A 13905-nucleotide genomic window follows, 5' to 3' on the forward strand; every position below is an offset into this window, starting at 1 on the left:
AAATGCGTGGGTTTGTTTTACTCTTTTTTACCCGATCCTGTCATGGCCAATAGAAGCTTCTCTTCTCTTGAGGAGAGCTGAGGCCGTAACGCATCCTCTCTGACACGCCTGCAGTCCCGGATCGCTTCTTTTTACCTACCAGGGGATGAGGTCTTAGAGAGCACTTTGACCGGACAGCAGGGGTCGCACTTGCACCAGTTATGAGGAACCCTGTTCAGCCATCATCCCTCCCCCTACAGACTCACAGCTAATCGTGTGTCCATGTCCCTCTTTCAATTCAAATTCAGACATACCCAATTCCCTATTGCTTGTGCTTGCTGTTTCCTGGTCAGTGTACAAAGAAACACATGTGCATGAGGTTCCTCGATCGTCCGACCTTTCCTCCCTCAGACACGGCAGGTTGTGTCTGTACAGCGCCCAACACGCCAGCTACGACTCCACCGCTGATCAGAGGGAAGGTTTTTAAATGCCCCAGTACGCCACGCTCCTGATGAGCCGGTGTGGGTGTGGCATGACGTGCCTTGTGTCCCCTTTAACCACTACATACTGGACCAGGGTTGCGGAGGGTTCACTGGACCCAAGGCGTCACACACTCACATCTAGGGTCAGTTAAAAGCAGCGGCCGATCTGCATGTTTTTGGGAGGTGAGACACACAGAAGATTCAAACCCAGGGCTCCAGAATGCCAGAGCTGTGTCACACCCACACCAGTATACCTACATATGCACTAAATAGTCAACTTTAGTTTAGTAAACATGTCAGAAACGTGAGAAACACGACACATGATCCAGTAACGAAGCAGCGTGCCGATACACACCACACCCCAAACATCATTACTCTACATGAACTCAGAGGAATCGGGACTCACCGTGCATCACACACAGCATCAGCGAGAGCGTCACCACCTCCACCACTGCCATCTTCACCCAGGGGCCCACAGTCACGCTCAGAAACCTGCTGGCCGGATCACAGGGGCCTCACAGAGGGGCCCAACAGTGCCGAGCTGGATCAGAAGGCGTCTGGTCTCCGGCAGAGTGCAGTCTGATCAGGATATATATTGATGTAATAATAAAAATGTAAGAATTTTTTCTCCTGACTTGTCTCTACACTTCTCTGGTAGCTGTGCGCTCGATGATGTTTTGATGTTGGTTGGCGTCGCTCTGATTGACGTTTGTCTTGTAGCTGAAAGAATGATCTTATTAGGATCACAGTTTCACCGTGTTCAGCTCTTCAGATGCGAATCCTTGTGTGGATAGAAGACTTGAATTCGTCTGAGGTTTGGAATGAATGGATTGGTGCAGCGTGGAAGACAAGTGATCTGAATTATGGGAAAAGTAAAAGAGTACTCGGGGGAAGAGTGACCTGAGGAGTGGTTGCTCAGAGACTAATTATCAAATGGAAGCATTGGTGTGGATCACTGGTGCTGCTGCTCTTACTGGTTTATGTCTTTGGTTTGATGGTACATTCCTGGTGTGTGTGTGTGTGTGTGTGTGTGTGTATGTATGATTATTGCTCAGTGTTTTTGCTTTATGGAATGAAAGATGCTCTGTAGGGTAAGATGTTCATGTGCTTTAGGTATACATTAAATCAAAGCTCTGATATCACAACTGGTTTGGTTCGGCTGGGTGATCTGGATTCGAGGAGCGTCGTTCCACACATGCGCACATGTTTCATATCTTTACATCACACATATATTTTTCTATATGAAGTCTGCAGGCGTGTTTATGAGGTGTTTCTGATGTCCTGCTCCACCTGATGATCATGCACTGATGCACATGCGCAGATGATTCACGCAGTAAGTTTTGTACAATTTGCGGCGATTATTTGAAGCGTTTTTGCGCATTTACAGTTTCATGGCACAGGCGCATCGTTCATGCATTCATTAAATCTTTAAACGTTCAAATCCAAGAAAGAAAAATAATTAGAAGAATAATTAGAAAGAATCTAGTGCACTAAATACATTCGGTCAATCCTTGTGCTCCATGCTGCCTACCGTGCCCATTACGCGTATGGATTTGGGACCGAGCCGCGACCCTCCCTCTCCTTCTCTCTCGTATTGCGTATTATTGTCGCTCCTTTGATCCTCTGAAATGAAATTATTCCCTTAAAAATGCAGCAAATCTGTGCAGAAATCTGTAATTCCTTTATTCCTTTATTAAATGATGCCAACTTGAGTGATTCTCATAATCCGGAGGAAGGATGACATGCATGATGCGAGAGGAAGGAAGCAACACGCACTGAGAGAGAGAGAGAGAGAGAGAGAGAGAGAGGACGGTTGGGTGGTGGATTGGTGGTTGGGTGGTCTGGAGGAGGGAGGATTAATTGCACCATTGCAGTAGCTGGTAGAAAAGACGCGCACACGCATCACCAAACCTCATTTCTGTTTAAACGAATCCGACACTAACGTGAAACATGGCGTGTGGATTTAATCTCAATCCACTGGGCATCAGGTGAACAAGAACACGGATCGTGGAGCTGAAACAGATCTAAATACAGTACAGGGTCCTAATTTGACGTTTTTCCACTGCACGCCACCTTGTGGTACAGTACAGTACAGTACGCTTTTAACATTCAGTGGTTGTTCTACCATCGCCAACTGATCCATCCTGTACCTGGTACACATGCTAAACTAAAATATAAACCCTGTTAGGCCTTGCATAAAACACTTTTACAGATTTCCACAGAAATTGTTTTAAATGCTTCAATTCGTTTATATTGTCTTGATAGCAGTACAGCTATATGGAAAGCTTCAATTGGCTTCATATAGTGATACCGTAAAAGCATAATATTAATAATAAAAAGCAAAATAAAGTAAGTCAATAAAAAAGTAATTAAGTTCTTATTAGATTAGATTAGATTCAAGTTCATTGTCACTGTGCAGAGTACAAATACAGAGCCAATGAAATGCAGTACAGTAGAACGATGAAGTTTTTAAACACCTCACTGTCACTGCTGGACTGAGAATAGTCCACCAACCAAATATATCCAGCCAACAGCGCCCCGTGGGCAGCGACCTGTGACCACACATCTACAAGGTGGACCAACTAGGTAGGAGTGTCTAATAGAGTGGACAGTGAGTGGACACGGTGTTTAAAACCTCCAGCAGCGCTGCTGTGTCTGATCCACTCATACCAGCACAACACACACTAACACACCACCACCATGTCAGTGTCACTGCAGTGCTGAGAATCATCCACCACCTAAATAATACCTGCTCTGTGGGGGTCCTGTGGGGGTCCTGACCATTAAATAACAGGGTAAAAGGAGCTAACAAAGCATGTAGAGAAACAGATGGACTACAGTCAGTAATTGTAGAACTACAAAGTGCTTCTATATGGTAAGTGGAGCTGATAACATGGACAAGGAGGTGGTTTTAATGTTATGGCTGATCAGTTTATATACAGAGCAGTAGAGTGTAGACTGTAAACTTCATATTATGGTTCATGATTTTGGAAAGGGGTGTACACAAACTTTTGGCCTGCATAATTCAGAAATATAATAAATATAAACTTTATCATTATTATTATTATATTATATGAAATTATTTATTTATTATTCTACATAAACTCACTTATGTCTGTGCGGGTGCGTGACGTCACCAGAACGTCACTAGCAGTAGATCCAACATGGAGGACGGTGGAGTTGTAGTGGAGAGAGCGCCGGTAATATAAGACTTTTAACTCCATTTATACGATTTATTTTTACATTTTATTACCTTTTTATGTTGTTCCAGGTGTGTTTTGTTTGCTGCCGTTATAAAACACGCTGTGATTGTTATTGTTACCGGCGCGGAGCTGCTGCTTCATTCAAAGCGCCGCAAATGCTCCGTCATGCAGTTTAGCTAGCTTAGCCGGTTAGCACGTTTATTTCGTAATTGTGCTCTAAATGTACTTCAGATATTTCACCTCTGGGTTAAAATGATCAGGTTTACTGAGTAGAATCTGTGTTCGAAATTGTATCGGTCGTTCTTTTTTATTTAAGGAAATACTGCCGTTATAATACACCAAGGGTTGTTGTTACACAGTGGGCTGTATGTCAAATGCAGCTATGCTCGATATGTAGTGCACTAAGTAGAACTGATTGTGCTTTTGCTTACGTAGGATATAGTGCGCATGTGTAGGGCTTGAGTAGTAATTTAGTATACAGCCTAAGCGATTTGTTTAGTCGCGTTTTTAACCGAATGTTTAGACAACTAGCCAGCAAACATTGAGAAAATGCATTTTAATACGTTAAATAGTTTCATATTTGTTAAACAAATTAATTTCAGCTTTTCAATATGCTTGAATCTTTTAGCTAGATGTAACTAATCATATAACTGTTAATCACAGCCTGTTTTAGGAACGCTTTACTGGTTATTGGTAGAACCCCATTACTCTGAGAACATCCTCAATTCTTTGCTGCTTGGAATCCACAAGATGTTGGTCCGTGTTGACATGATTGAGTAACAGTTGCTGCAGATTCGTGCTGCCAGATCCCTGTTCCACAACACCCTAAATGTGCTGTTAGATTCTGATCAGGTGACAGGGGAGGTCACTGATGTACAAATGTCAAGTTCATGAAATCAGTCAGAGATGATTTGTGGTTTGTCTCATAGTGCATCATCATCATTCTGGCTCTTGTCTTCATACAAGTACACAACTCTGGATGTTCTGGATGGGATGGGATGGGATGTTTTGGTGTCTAAACTAAATATTGTTCATGATTTTGTTCCTGACAGGAGGATGTTCCTGCCGTGCTCAGCTCACGGCCCCATACCGCCCTGTCCTTCCTGGCTCCAGAACCTGAAGACCTGGAGGATCTGTACAGCAGATATAAGGTGGGTTTGGAAATATTCGTTTGGTGTTTTTACTGTTGAACTTGTATAATTTTCTCAAGCTTTTTATTTTTAAGCTTTGCTGTCTGTTCCGTCCATGTTCAGTCTGTCTTGTGTAATAGAACCAGTTTTATTCTCGTTAAGATTTCAAATTAAATTTTTGCCAGTTTTGGTTTGTTTGACTGGGTGACTTAAAGAAGCCACCCAGCAGAAACTGAATTTTCAGGTGTTATGTTTACTTGTTTGGCACAAAGAAATAAATTGGACCTTATAGGGTCATAGGCAACTGGAGAAGCAATGTTGTGCTGTTCACATGAACGATGATCAGAGCTGTGCTGCTACTCTGGAGATCAATGAACAAATCTTTAAATGATGCTAATTACTATAGGATAACCCCCCTCCAGTAATGGTGAGTGTATTTTGCCTTCCCCTGCATACACTGTAAACCTGAAGCTCAATTTCATACTGCATACACAGTTGCCCAGTCATGCTTGAGCGGGAATGGACACGTCCCTAATTGTACCCCAAAAATTACATGAAAAACACATGATTTTATTTTGTGTATTGAGTTTATACACCATGGCTGGGAGGGGCGTCCTCATATTTATTGATTATCACGTTCTCAAAGCTTCACAACCCCCTGTGTGACCCCCCCCCCTCTTGCTGTGTCGCTCCTGTCTCTCTGTGCTGTAGAAGCTGCAGCAGGAGCTGGAGTTTTTGGAGGTGCAGGAGGAGTACATCAAAGATGAGCAGAAGAACCTGAAGAAGGAGTTCCTCCACGCTCAGGAGGAGGTGAAGAGGATCCAGAGCATCCCCCTGGTCATCGGCCAGTTCCTGGAGGCCGTGGATCAGAACACGGCCATCGTGGGCTCCACCACAGGTACGTCTACGTTTTCGGCATCCGATGCGAGCAATTGAGGGTTAAGGGCCTTGCTCAAGGGCCCAACAGTGACAACCTGGTGACTATTTACCCGCTACAACTGCCCCTCTTTGTTTTTCTCGCCCGGTCTAATCGTTGCTGGTTCCCCTGCTGTGATCCTTGCCACCCCGTGCTGGTCGATGAGAGCCGAGACTATCACACATCCCCTCGCACAGGCACGCAGTCGCCAGCTGCATCTTTTCACCCGTCAGCGGTGGACTCTCAGAAAGCAGACACACTATGAAGTGTAGTTGCCTTGACCAGGCATCAGAGGGCGCTACTGTCACATGTTTGTGTAGGAATTCGGCACTGGCAGGTGAAAAGAAGTGCCACTGATTGGACGCGTATCATACAGGAATTGGATATGACTAAATTGTGAGAGAAAGGGGGTAAAATACAGAAGGAAAAGCCCTGGTGCTTCAGTGCTACCCTGTGCTACCCTGCGCGTGGATTTATGAAGCTCAGGGATGTTCTTCTCTGCCCCGTGCTCCAGGTTCGAACTACTACGTGCGGATCCTGAGCACCATCGACAGGGAGCTGCTGAAGCCCAACGCCTCGGTGGCCCTGCACAAACACAGTAACGCCCTGGTGGACGTCCTTCCCCCGGAGGCCGACAGCAGCATCATGATGCTCACCTCAGGTACGGTTCCTCTCCGTCTGCACCTCGTCTGATTTTTCGGCCCGATCGAAGCTGACCTTCGTCCTCGTGTCGTGTCTCTGAACGAGCAGATCAGAAGCCGGACGTGATGTACGCCGACATCGGTGGGATGGACATCCAGAAGCAGGAGGTGCGGGAGGCCGTGGAGCTGCCCCTCACACACTTCGAGCTCTATAAACAGGTGAGTGAGTGCGCCTGGACCTCCCACAGTACAAAAACACAGATCCTCCTGTACTGACTGATAGAAACGTTAGGTGTATAGTGTAGAGGTGCGAGGGCGCCACCATGTGTTCCTACTTTTACAGTAGGTTTTTTTTTAAATCTATTTCCAGATTGGCATCGACCCGCCCAGAGGGGTTCTGATGTACGGACCGCCCGGCTGTGGAAAGACCATGCTGGCTAAAGCCGTCGCTCACCACACCACAGGTACTCTAGCCACTCCACCAGGCTGAAGTCATTTCTCATTACTGTTGTAATAGTGGCCTCTGGTGGCTGGTTGAGGCGCTGCACAGAGATGGTGAATAACTGAGAGCAGTGCCCGTACAGTATAAGAGTAAAGGACAGCAGGCTTTGGCCAACTAGGTAAATCTGGTTACCTGGAGATGGACATGGGTGGTATGAGGGCACCTGACCATGGCACCAGGATGCAGCTGATAGATGTCTTGGTATTATGTGTAGCTGATTCTGTTTGGCATTAACGCTGTGTGTGTGTGTGTGTGTGTGTTTAGCGGCGTTTATCCGAGTGGTGGGCTCCGAGTTTGTTCAGAAGTATCTGGGCGAGGGGCCGCGGATGGTACGGGACGTGTTCCGACTGGCTAAGGAGAACGCCCCGGCCATCATCTTCATCGACGAGATCGACGCCATCGCCACCAAGCGCTTCGATGCACAGACCGGAGGTAGCGGTTCATAATCAGTCCAGACTGACTTATACTCTGTGTGGCCGAAAGTATTCGGACGCTCTTCTGAGAAGCTTCTCACAAGACTTGAGAAGTATGTCTGTGGGAATTTGTGACCGTTCAGGAGTACAAAAGGGCATTTGTATGGCTGGGCACTGATTGATCAGTTGGTGTTTTGGGTTCATACCAAAGCTGTTCAGGCCAGTGTAGTTTATTTATACCAATGCACAGGGCCACAGCTATCCTGAAACAGGAAAGGGCCTTCCCTAAACTGCTGCTGCACATTTGGAAGCATATCACTTCCTTTATATGATTGATTTATTACACCTGTTAGCGACTGTTGTGGCTGAAATACACGAATTCAATCATTAGAAGTGGCGTCCCAATACTTCTGTCCATATAGTGTAAGCTTTTAAATAGATCGTGTATTTATGGGCGTGTCTCGTCTCCAGCTGATCGAGAGGTGCAGCGGATCCTCCTGGAGCTGCTGAACCAGATGGACGGATTCGACCAGAACGTGAACGTGAAGGTGCGTGAACGCCGCCGCTCCTGTGATCATGTGACCTACGCAAAGGAGTAAACATCACGGGTGGTGACCTGTGACCCTGACCAGGATAAAGCAGTTGATTAAAATGACAAGGGAAAGTGTGTTAAGAAACCCTATAGACCAAGCTCCGTCCTCTTACTATCTGGGGTATCTGGGCAACCCCCAACCCCACCCCAAACGTTCCAAGACCCACTGTGGCCGTGTTAAACCCAGGTTAATACCCTATACAGTCTACATGTGTTTCCTATGTGTAGACACCTATTTTTGTTCCTACAGGTCATCCCCTGTGTTTTGGGGTCACCACAGCGGATCATTATGGTCTGCATACCTGGGATTAGAACTGGCACTGAGTGGCGTAGCGGTAAATCCCTCTAGCCCTGCCGTTGGTTGATTGGGCGTTTACGTACAGACGTGATTATAGCTAAGCCTGGTGGGTAGGGGGTGAATAGTGTTCGGTGGTCAAGGCCCTGCATTGAACTGGTGTCCTTTCCTGTCAGGGCTGTGTTTATGCATTCTGTGTAAACCGGACCCACTGTGACCCTGACCAGGATAATGCTCTGGTAAAGCATGAGAATGAAATAAAATCTAAATTCACGTGTTCTTGGTGCAGGTGATCATGGCCACTAACCGAGCCGACACTCTTGACCCGGCTCTCCTGCGCCCGGGACGTCTGGACCGTAAGATCGAGTTTCCTATGCCGGACCGGAGACAGAAACGTCTGATCTTCTCCACCATCACCAGCAGTATGAACCTGTCCGAGGAGGTGGACCTGGAGGACTGTATCCTCACCACATGACTTTATAATTCTCGTTACGCCGTCTTTGTGTTGTTTGTACGACCTGGGTCGCTTTTACGGCGTCGTATCAAACAGTTCGTCTCACTGGAGGAGCTTTGAAAAGGGTCAGCGAACAGCAAACTGGGTCAAAGATCAATCAAACTCAGGAAGGCGTGTGTATGAGCCCTTAGCGGGGGCGTCTACATACTTTTGGTCATCTAGTTTCGATTGTAAAGGTGGGGCATTAAGATACAGTACTGATGTGGGTACCAGAAGGGTACTAGTTCTAGTCCACTGTGTGGCGTATCTGCCGCTTCGTATTTACATGCCAGTCTGCCCAGTACACAGTCACTGCTCGGCCCATGTCAGCAGGGGGCGCTGTCGCGTCGTGTGTAGCCTCTTCACTCACAGCGAGAACAGCGACTCCTACTGACGGGTCGAGGCGTTAGCACGAGAGACAGAAACATGAGGGAGGAGGGAGGTCCGGTCTGCGTGCCGAGACTCTGGGGTATAGATGCACAGGGGATGCGAGTATATCTAAACTCAGTGTGTGTGTGTTGTGTGATTGTACTTTCCTTGACCGGTGTGTAGATGTCGCACGGCCGGACAAGATCTCAGGAGCAGATATCAACTCCATCTGTCAGGAGGTGAGTCTCACTCGTACACGCGGGTTATAGAAATAGGGTTTAGTGTCTGCGCCGTAGGGTGCGCCTGGCCTGGTCAAATTGCTGTGCACGGTCACATGACGGGATTGTGCTCAGGGGTCCAGGTTTGTGTCCGTCACAGGGCATCCCGCTGTCTCGGGGGCCGCCACACAGCTACAGAGGTAGCTCAGTGGTTGAGGTACTGGACTAGTAATCAGAAAGTTGCAGGTTCAAGCCCCACCACCACCAAGGCCCTTAACCCTCGATTGCTCAAACTGTGTTCAGTCGCTTTGGATAAGAGCGTCTGCCAAATGCCACAGATGTAAATGTTCAGAACTCTGTTAGTTGCCTCACTGATTGTGACCCCTGTGCCGTAGACATTCCAACACGCTGCCCAACACTTTTGTCTTGACCGTGTCGTTCTCTCTTGTCGTTCTCAGGCGGGCATGCTGGCGGTGCGAGAGAACCGCTATATCGTCCTGGCTAAGGATTTCGAGAAGGCCTACAAGACGGTCATCAAGAAGGACGAGCAGGAACACGAGTTCTACAAGTAGATCTTCAGCCCCGCCCTGATTTATTACTTTTCGGGCTTTATTTGTACGTGTGGCGTCGACGTCTTCGCGTCTGTACTCGAACCTGCTGGGTTTATCAGTACAGGAATATAAACACACACACACACACACACACCACATAATACACACTTCAAAGAGATCCAATAAAATGTTTTTCATAAAGATAATATAAATACACTCTCATTTCTGTATTTTCAACTTGTTCATGTCCTTATTATTAATGGAAACTGTTAGTAATTGTCTTTGTGCCGGAGCTCCGTCTCGTTTTTATAGTTTTGTGTGCGTTTCCTTCAAGCCGCCAGCAGGTGGCGCACAAAGTTCATACAACAATTCAATTTCTGTGCGTTTTGCCGTCGCTTTATCCTGGTCAGGGTTGCAGTGCGGACCCTCACAGGTGGTCTGGATTGTGGGAGGAAACCGGATCACCCGGAGGAAACCCACACAGACACGTGACACGGAAAGAACTCGGGCTGCCTGGCAGGGGAATCGAACCCAGGACCTTCTCGCTACCTCGTTCCGATTCTGGAGAAGCGCCACTGTGACCTTGATCAGGATAAAGCGCCGGTAAAACATGAATATGTAAGAATGCTTAACGTCTGCCTCGTGCATAACATCCATGCTGACCAAGGAGAGCCACAGACTAGCACACGCTCCATCCTGGGTGCAGCACCAGCACACACATGCGTTGTTTATTTCTATTTCTTATGATAGGGGTTATTAATTATTCTTTTTTTTTTATTCCCACTTATACCAATAAACATGATCCTCCAAAGGTACAAATAATATCTAGTAGTTTATAATTAATAATAAAATCTTGCTCATGTTTATTCTGAGTGCCATTTCTTTTACCATGGAACTTCAAATTCTTCCTTCTAAGTTTAGGTTGTCACCTGTTTGGGGTGTGTTTGCACCCCTGTGTCCTGCTCTGGGTCCCACACTCTTCACTTAGGCCTGAGAAGGTTCCAGAGGTTCATGAACAGTAGAGAATCGGGATTGAGAAACACTGGAGCTGTAAATATAAAGCTTATGGCGTTTTAACGTTCTGTGGTTCCAACTTATTTTTCCTCCTCATTTGGTTAGGAACTCAAATATACACCGATTAGGCATAACATTATGACCACATTATGACCATTATGTCCTAGTATTGTGTTGGTCCGCCTTTTTGCTGCCAAAACAGCCCTGACCCGTCGAGGCATGGACTCCACTAGACCCCTGAAGGTGTGCTGTGTGGTATCTGGCACCAAGAGGTCAGCAGCAGATCCTTTAACTCCTGTAAGTTGTGAGGTGGGGCCTCCATGGATCGGACTCGTTTGTCCAGCACGTCCCACAGACGCTCGATTGGATCGAGATCTTAACCAGCATGAACTTCTTCAGCAGTTTGAGCTACAGCAGCTCGTCCGTTGGATCGGACCGCACGGGCCAGCCTTCGCTCCCTACATGTATCAGTGAGCCTTGGCCGCCCATGACCCTGTCGCCGGTTTACCACTTTTAATAGATACTGACCACTGCAGACCGGGACACACCCCACAAGAACTGCAGTTTTGGAGATGCTCTGACCCAGTCGTCTAGCCATCACAATCTGGCCCTCAGATCCTCACGCTCGTCCATTTTTCCTGCTTCTAACATCAACTTTGAGGATAAAATGTTCACGTGCTGCCTGATATATCCCCCCCACTAACAGGTGCCGTGATGAAGAGATAATCAGTGTTATTCACTTCACCTGTCAGTGCTCAGAATGTTATGCCTGCTCGGTGTAAATAATAATGTATAAATATTAATACAGCAAATATAGGCAAGGCAAGGCAAGTTTATTTGTATAGCACCTTTCATACACAGTGGAAATTCAAAGTGCTTTACATAAGGAAAAATTAAAAGCATTAAAACATTCCTGAGATCTAGAACCTCAGAAAGACTTCTTGCAAACATTTAGTTACAATTAAGAGAATATGAAATTCAAACGAGAGATAAAATTAAGAACATGAAAAATTAAAAGAAAATATTGTAAAATATACCCTACAATTTGGGAAATACGAAATTAAAACGAGAGATAAGCAATTAAAACATGAAAACTAAAAGAAAATATAGTAAAATATACAAACTAACTAACACTGGAGGTCATGTCATGTTCCGGCTGTCAGGGTTGCTGTATTTTATTATAAAATAATGATTAATGAGCTGTTATTCTTCTCTCTTCAGTAGCTGACGCTGGTTTGATCCTGTGCCACCCTAAACGAGGGCAGAATATCATTTTTTAAAGTGACCACTCATTATTTACACTGGTGTTTCCATCAGGGAGGATTAAACTGAGGTAGTTCTGAGCTTTTGTTGGTGAGACACGCCTGTACAACTCACCGGTGATCTCAGATCCACTAATCCTGAGTAAACTTTATATAAAAGTTCTGATCAGCTCTGAAATATTTACCGTTACGGTGCCAACCGGACGTGGGCGTCTGATAACGACAGAAACGAACGTCACTCAGTGAAGGTGGAGATAAGAACATGGAATAACCTTTAGTCTTATTCTTAATGGTAAACCAGTTATAAAATCCTCTCAAATCAACTACATGTAAAGAAAATGTAGAGTATTGATGTTAGAATGACAGAATCATAAAGTATATTTAATTATTTGATTATTCATAATGCTGTGTCTGTCCATAACGTCCCACTGGAACCTCTGATGTTTTTCTACAGTGTAATTATAATATAATATAATGTTTTTACCAGTTAGTTTGGTATTTAATCTTTTAATCCTGCTGTTAAATAATAATAAATAATAATAATAAGTCTTAAGAGCTGTCGAATTCCAGTCTCAGCTGTCTATCGATTGGCCTGCCCCCCCACACAGACGGGCTGTGCCTGATGGAAAGAAAGGTTGAATTGAATGGGTTCTTCAATTGCAACTTTTGGCTGGTTGAAGAAGCCTGCATGAGAGACGGTTGATTCACAGATGTAAGTGCGTGACTCCGTACGCCATTCTGCTCTCTGTGAGAGGAGGAGGCGCTCGCCGGCCTAAGGTTCTCCTCGATCAGGGTGGGGATCTGCAGAAAGCAGAAAAGACTTTTACTAATACAGGGTGTTAATTAAATTTTACTCACGACTTGATTACCGCTCCGCCCGTCCTAAAAACTCGCCCTACGGCTTGGGGCAGGGTTTCACAGCTCCAGTCCTGAAGTAGCAGTGCTTCAGGTTTTTCCTGCTTCAAACACACACACTCCATTAAACCCCCACAAAGACGTGACATGAACCTTGGACCACAGCACCCTCACCCCTCACCACAACCAGAAGTGCCAAAAAACTCAGAACAAAGAGGAGCAAGGATCCACCTTTAATTTTGATGTGTTGGGTTTTAAACACGTCTGTAATCACAATATCTGCACTTTACAATGTTTAAATGTATACACAGATCAGTCATAACATTAAAACCACCTCCTTGTTTCTACACTCACTGTCCATGTTATCAGCTCCACTTACCATATAGAAGCACTTTGTAGTTCTACAATTACTGACTGTAGTCCATCTGTTTCTCTGCATGCTTTATTACCCCCTTTCACCCTGTTCTTTAATGGTCAGGACCCCCCACAGAGCAGGTATTATTTAGGTGGTGGATGATTCTCAGCACTGCAGTGACACTGACATGGTGGTGGTGTGTTAGTGTGTGTTGTGCTGGTATAAGTGGATCAGTTTTTAAACACCGTGTCCACTCACTGTCCACTCTATTAGACACTCCTACCTAGTCGGTCCACCTTGTAGATGTAAAGTCAGAGACGATCGCTCATCTATTGCTGCTGTTTGAGTCGGTCATCTTCTAGACCTTCATCAGTGGTCACAGGACGCTGCTCACGGGGCGCTGTTGGCTGGATATTTTTGGTTGGTGGACGAGTCTCAGTCCAGCAGTGAGAGTGAGGTGTTTAAAAACTCCAGCAGCGCTGCTGTGTCCGATCCACTCATACCAGCACAACACACACTAACACACCACCACCATGTCAGTGTCACTGAAGTGCTGAGAATCATCCACCACCTAAATAATACCTGCTCTGTGGTGGTCCCGTGGGGGTCCTGAGCATTGAAGAACAGGGTGAAAG

The 13905-nt window shown here is 45.9% G+C and overlaps 2 protein-coding genes across 2 annotated transcripts in view; one reads left to right on the forward strand and one right to left on the reverse strand.

Moving 5' to 3' along the window:
• scn1ba (sodium channel, voltage-gated, type I, beta a) overlaps nucleotides 1–2622 on the reverse strand; it is a 32568-nt gene extending 29946 nt beyond the window's left edge. Inside the window, exons 1-2 of the mRNA XM_062985153.1 lie at nucleotides 2612–2622; nucleotides 868–953 (exon numbers count right to left, since the gene is read on the reverse strand). Coding sequence (XP_062841223.1) covers nucleotides 868–953; nucleotides 2612–2622 — 97 coding nt within the window. The remainder of the gene's footprint in view (nucleotides 1–867; nucleotides 954–2611) is intronic.
• A 989-nt stretch (nucleotides 2623–3611) lies between these two features.
• psmc4 (proteasome 26S subunit, ATPase 4) lies at nucleotides 3612–10650 on the forward strand. Its single transcript, XM_062986110.1, has 11 exons — nucleotides 3612–3661; nucleotides 4717–4815; nucleotides 5506–5692; nucleotides 6225–6371; nucleotides 6461–6570; nucleotides 6722–6815; nucleotides 7118–7285; nucleotides 7738–7814; nucleotides 8443–8611; nucleotides 9199–9254; nucleotides 9692–10650. The coding sequence occupies exons 1-11, from the start codon at nucleotides 3626–3628 to the stop codon at nucleotides 9803–9805; spliced, it is 1257 nt and encodes a 418-aa protein (XP_062842180.1). The 5' UTR covers nucleotides 3612–3625; the 3' UTR covers nucleotides 9806–10650.
• Nucleotides 10651–13905: the final 3255 nt, after the last annotated feature.

The sequence above is a fragment of the Trichomycterus rosablanca genome, chromosome 23 (assembly GCF_030014385.1).
Source record: "Trichomycterus rosablanca isolate fTriRos1 chromosome 23, fTriRos1.hap1, whole genome shotgun sequence".
Taxonomy (NCBI): domain Eukaryota; kingdom Metazoa; phylum Chordata; class Actinopteri; order Siluriformes; family Trichomycteridae; genus Trichomycterus; species Trichomycterus rosablanca.

Coding starts and splice junctions, on each gene's coding strand:
- psmc4 (XM_062986110.1), top strand. CDS start 3,626: ATGGAGGACGGTGGAGTTGTAGTGGAGAGAGCGCCG. Junction 6,372..6,460: donor CATCATGATGCTCACCTCAG/GTACGGTTCCTC, acceptor CTGAACGAGCAG/ATCAGAAGCCGGACGTGATG. Junction 8,612..9,198: donor GGAGGTGGACCTGGAGGACT/GTATCCTCACCA, acceptor ACCGGTGTGTAG/ATGTCGCACGGCCGGACAAG.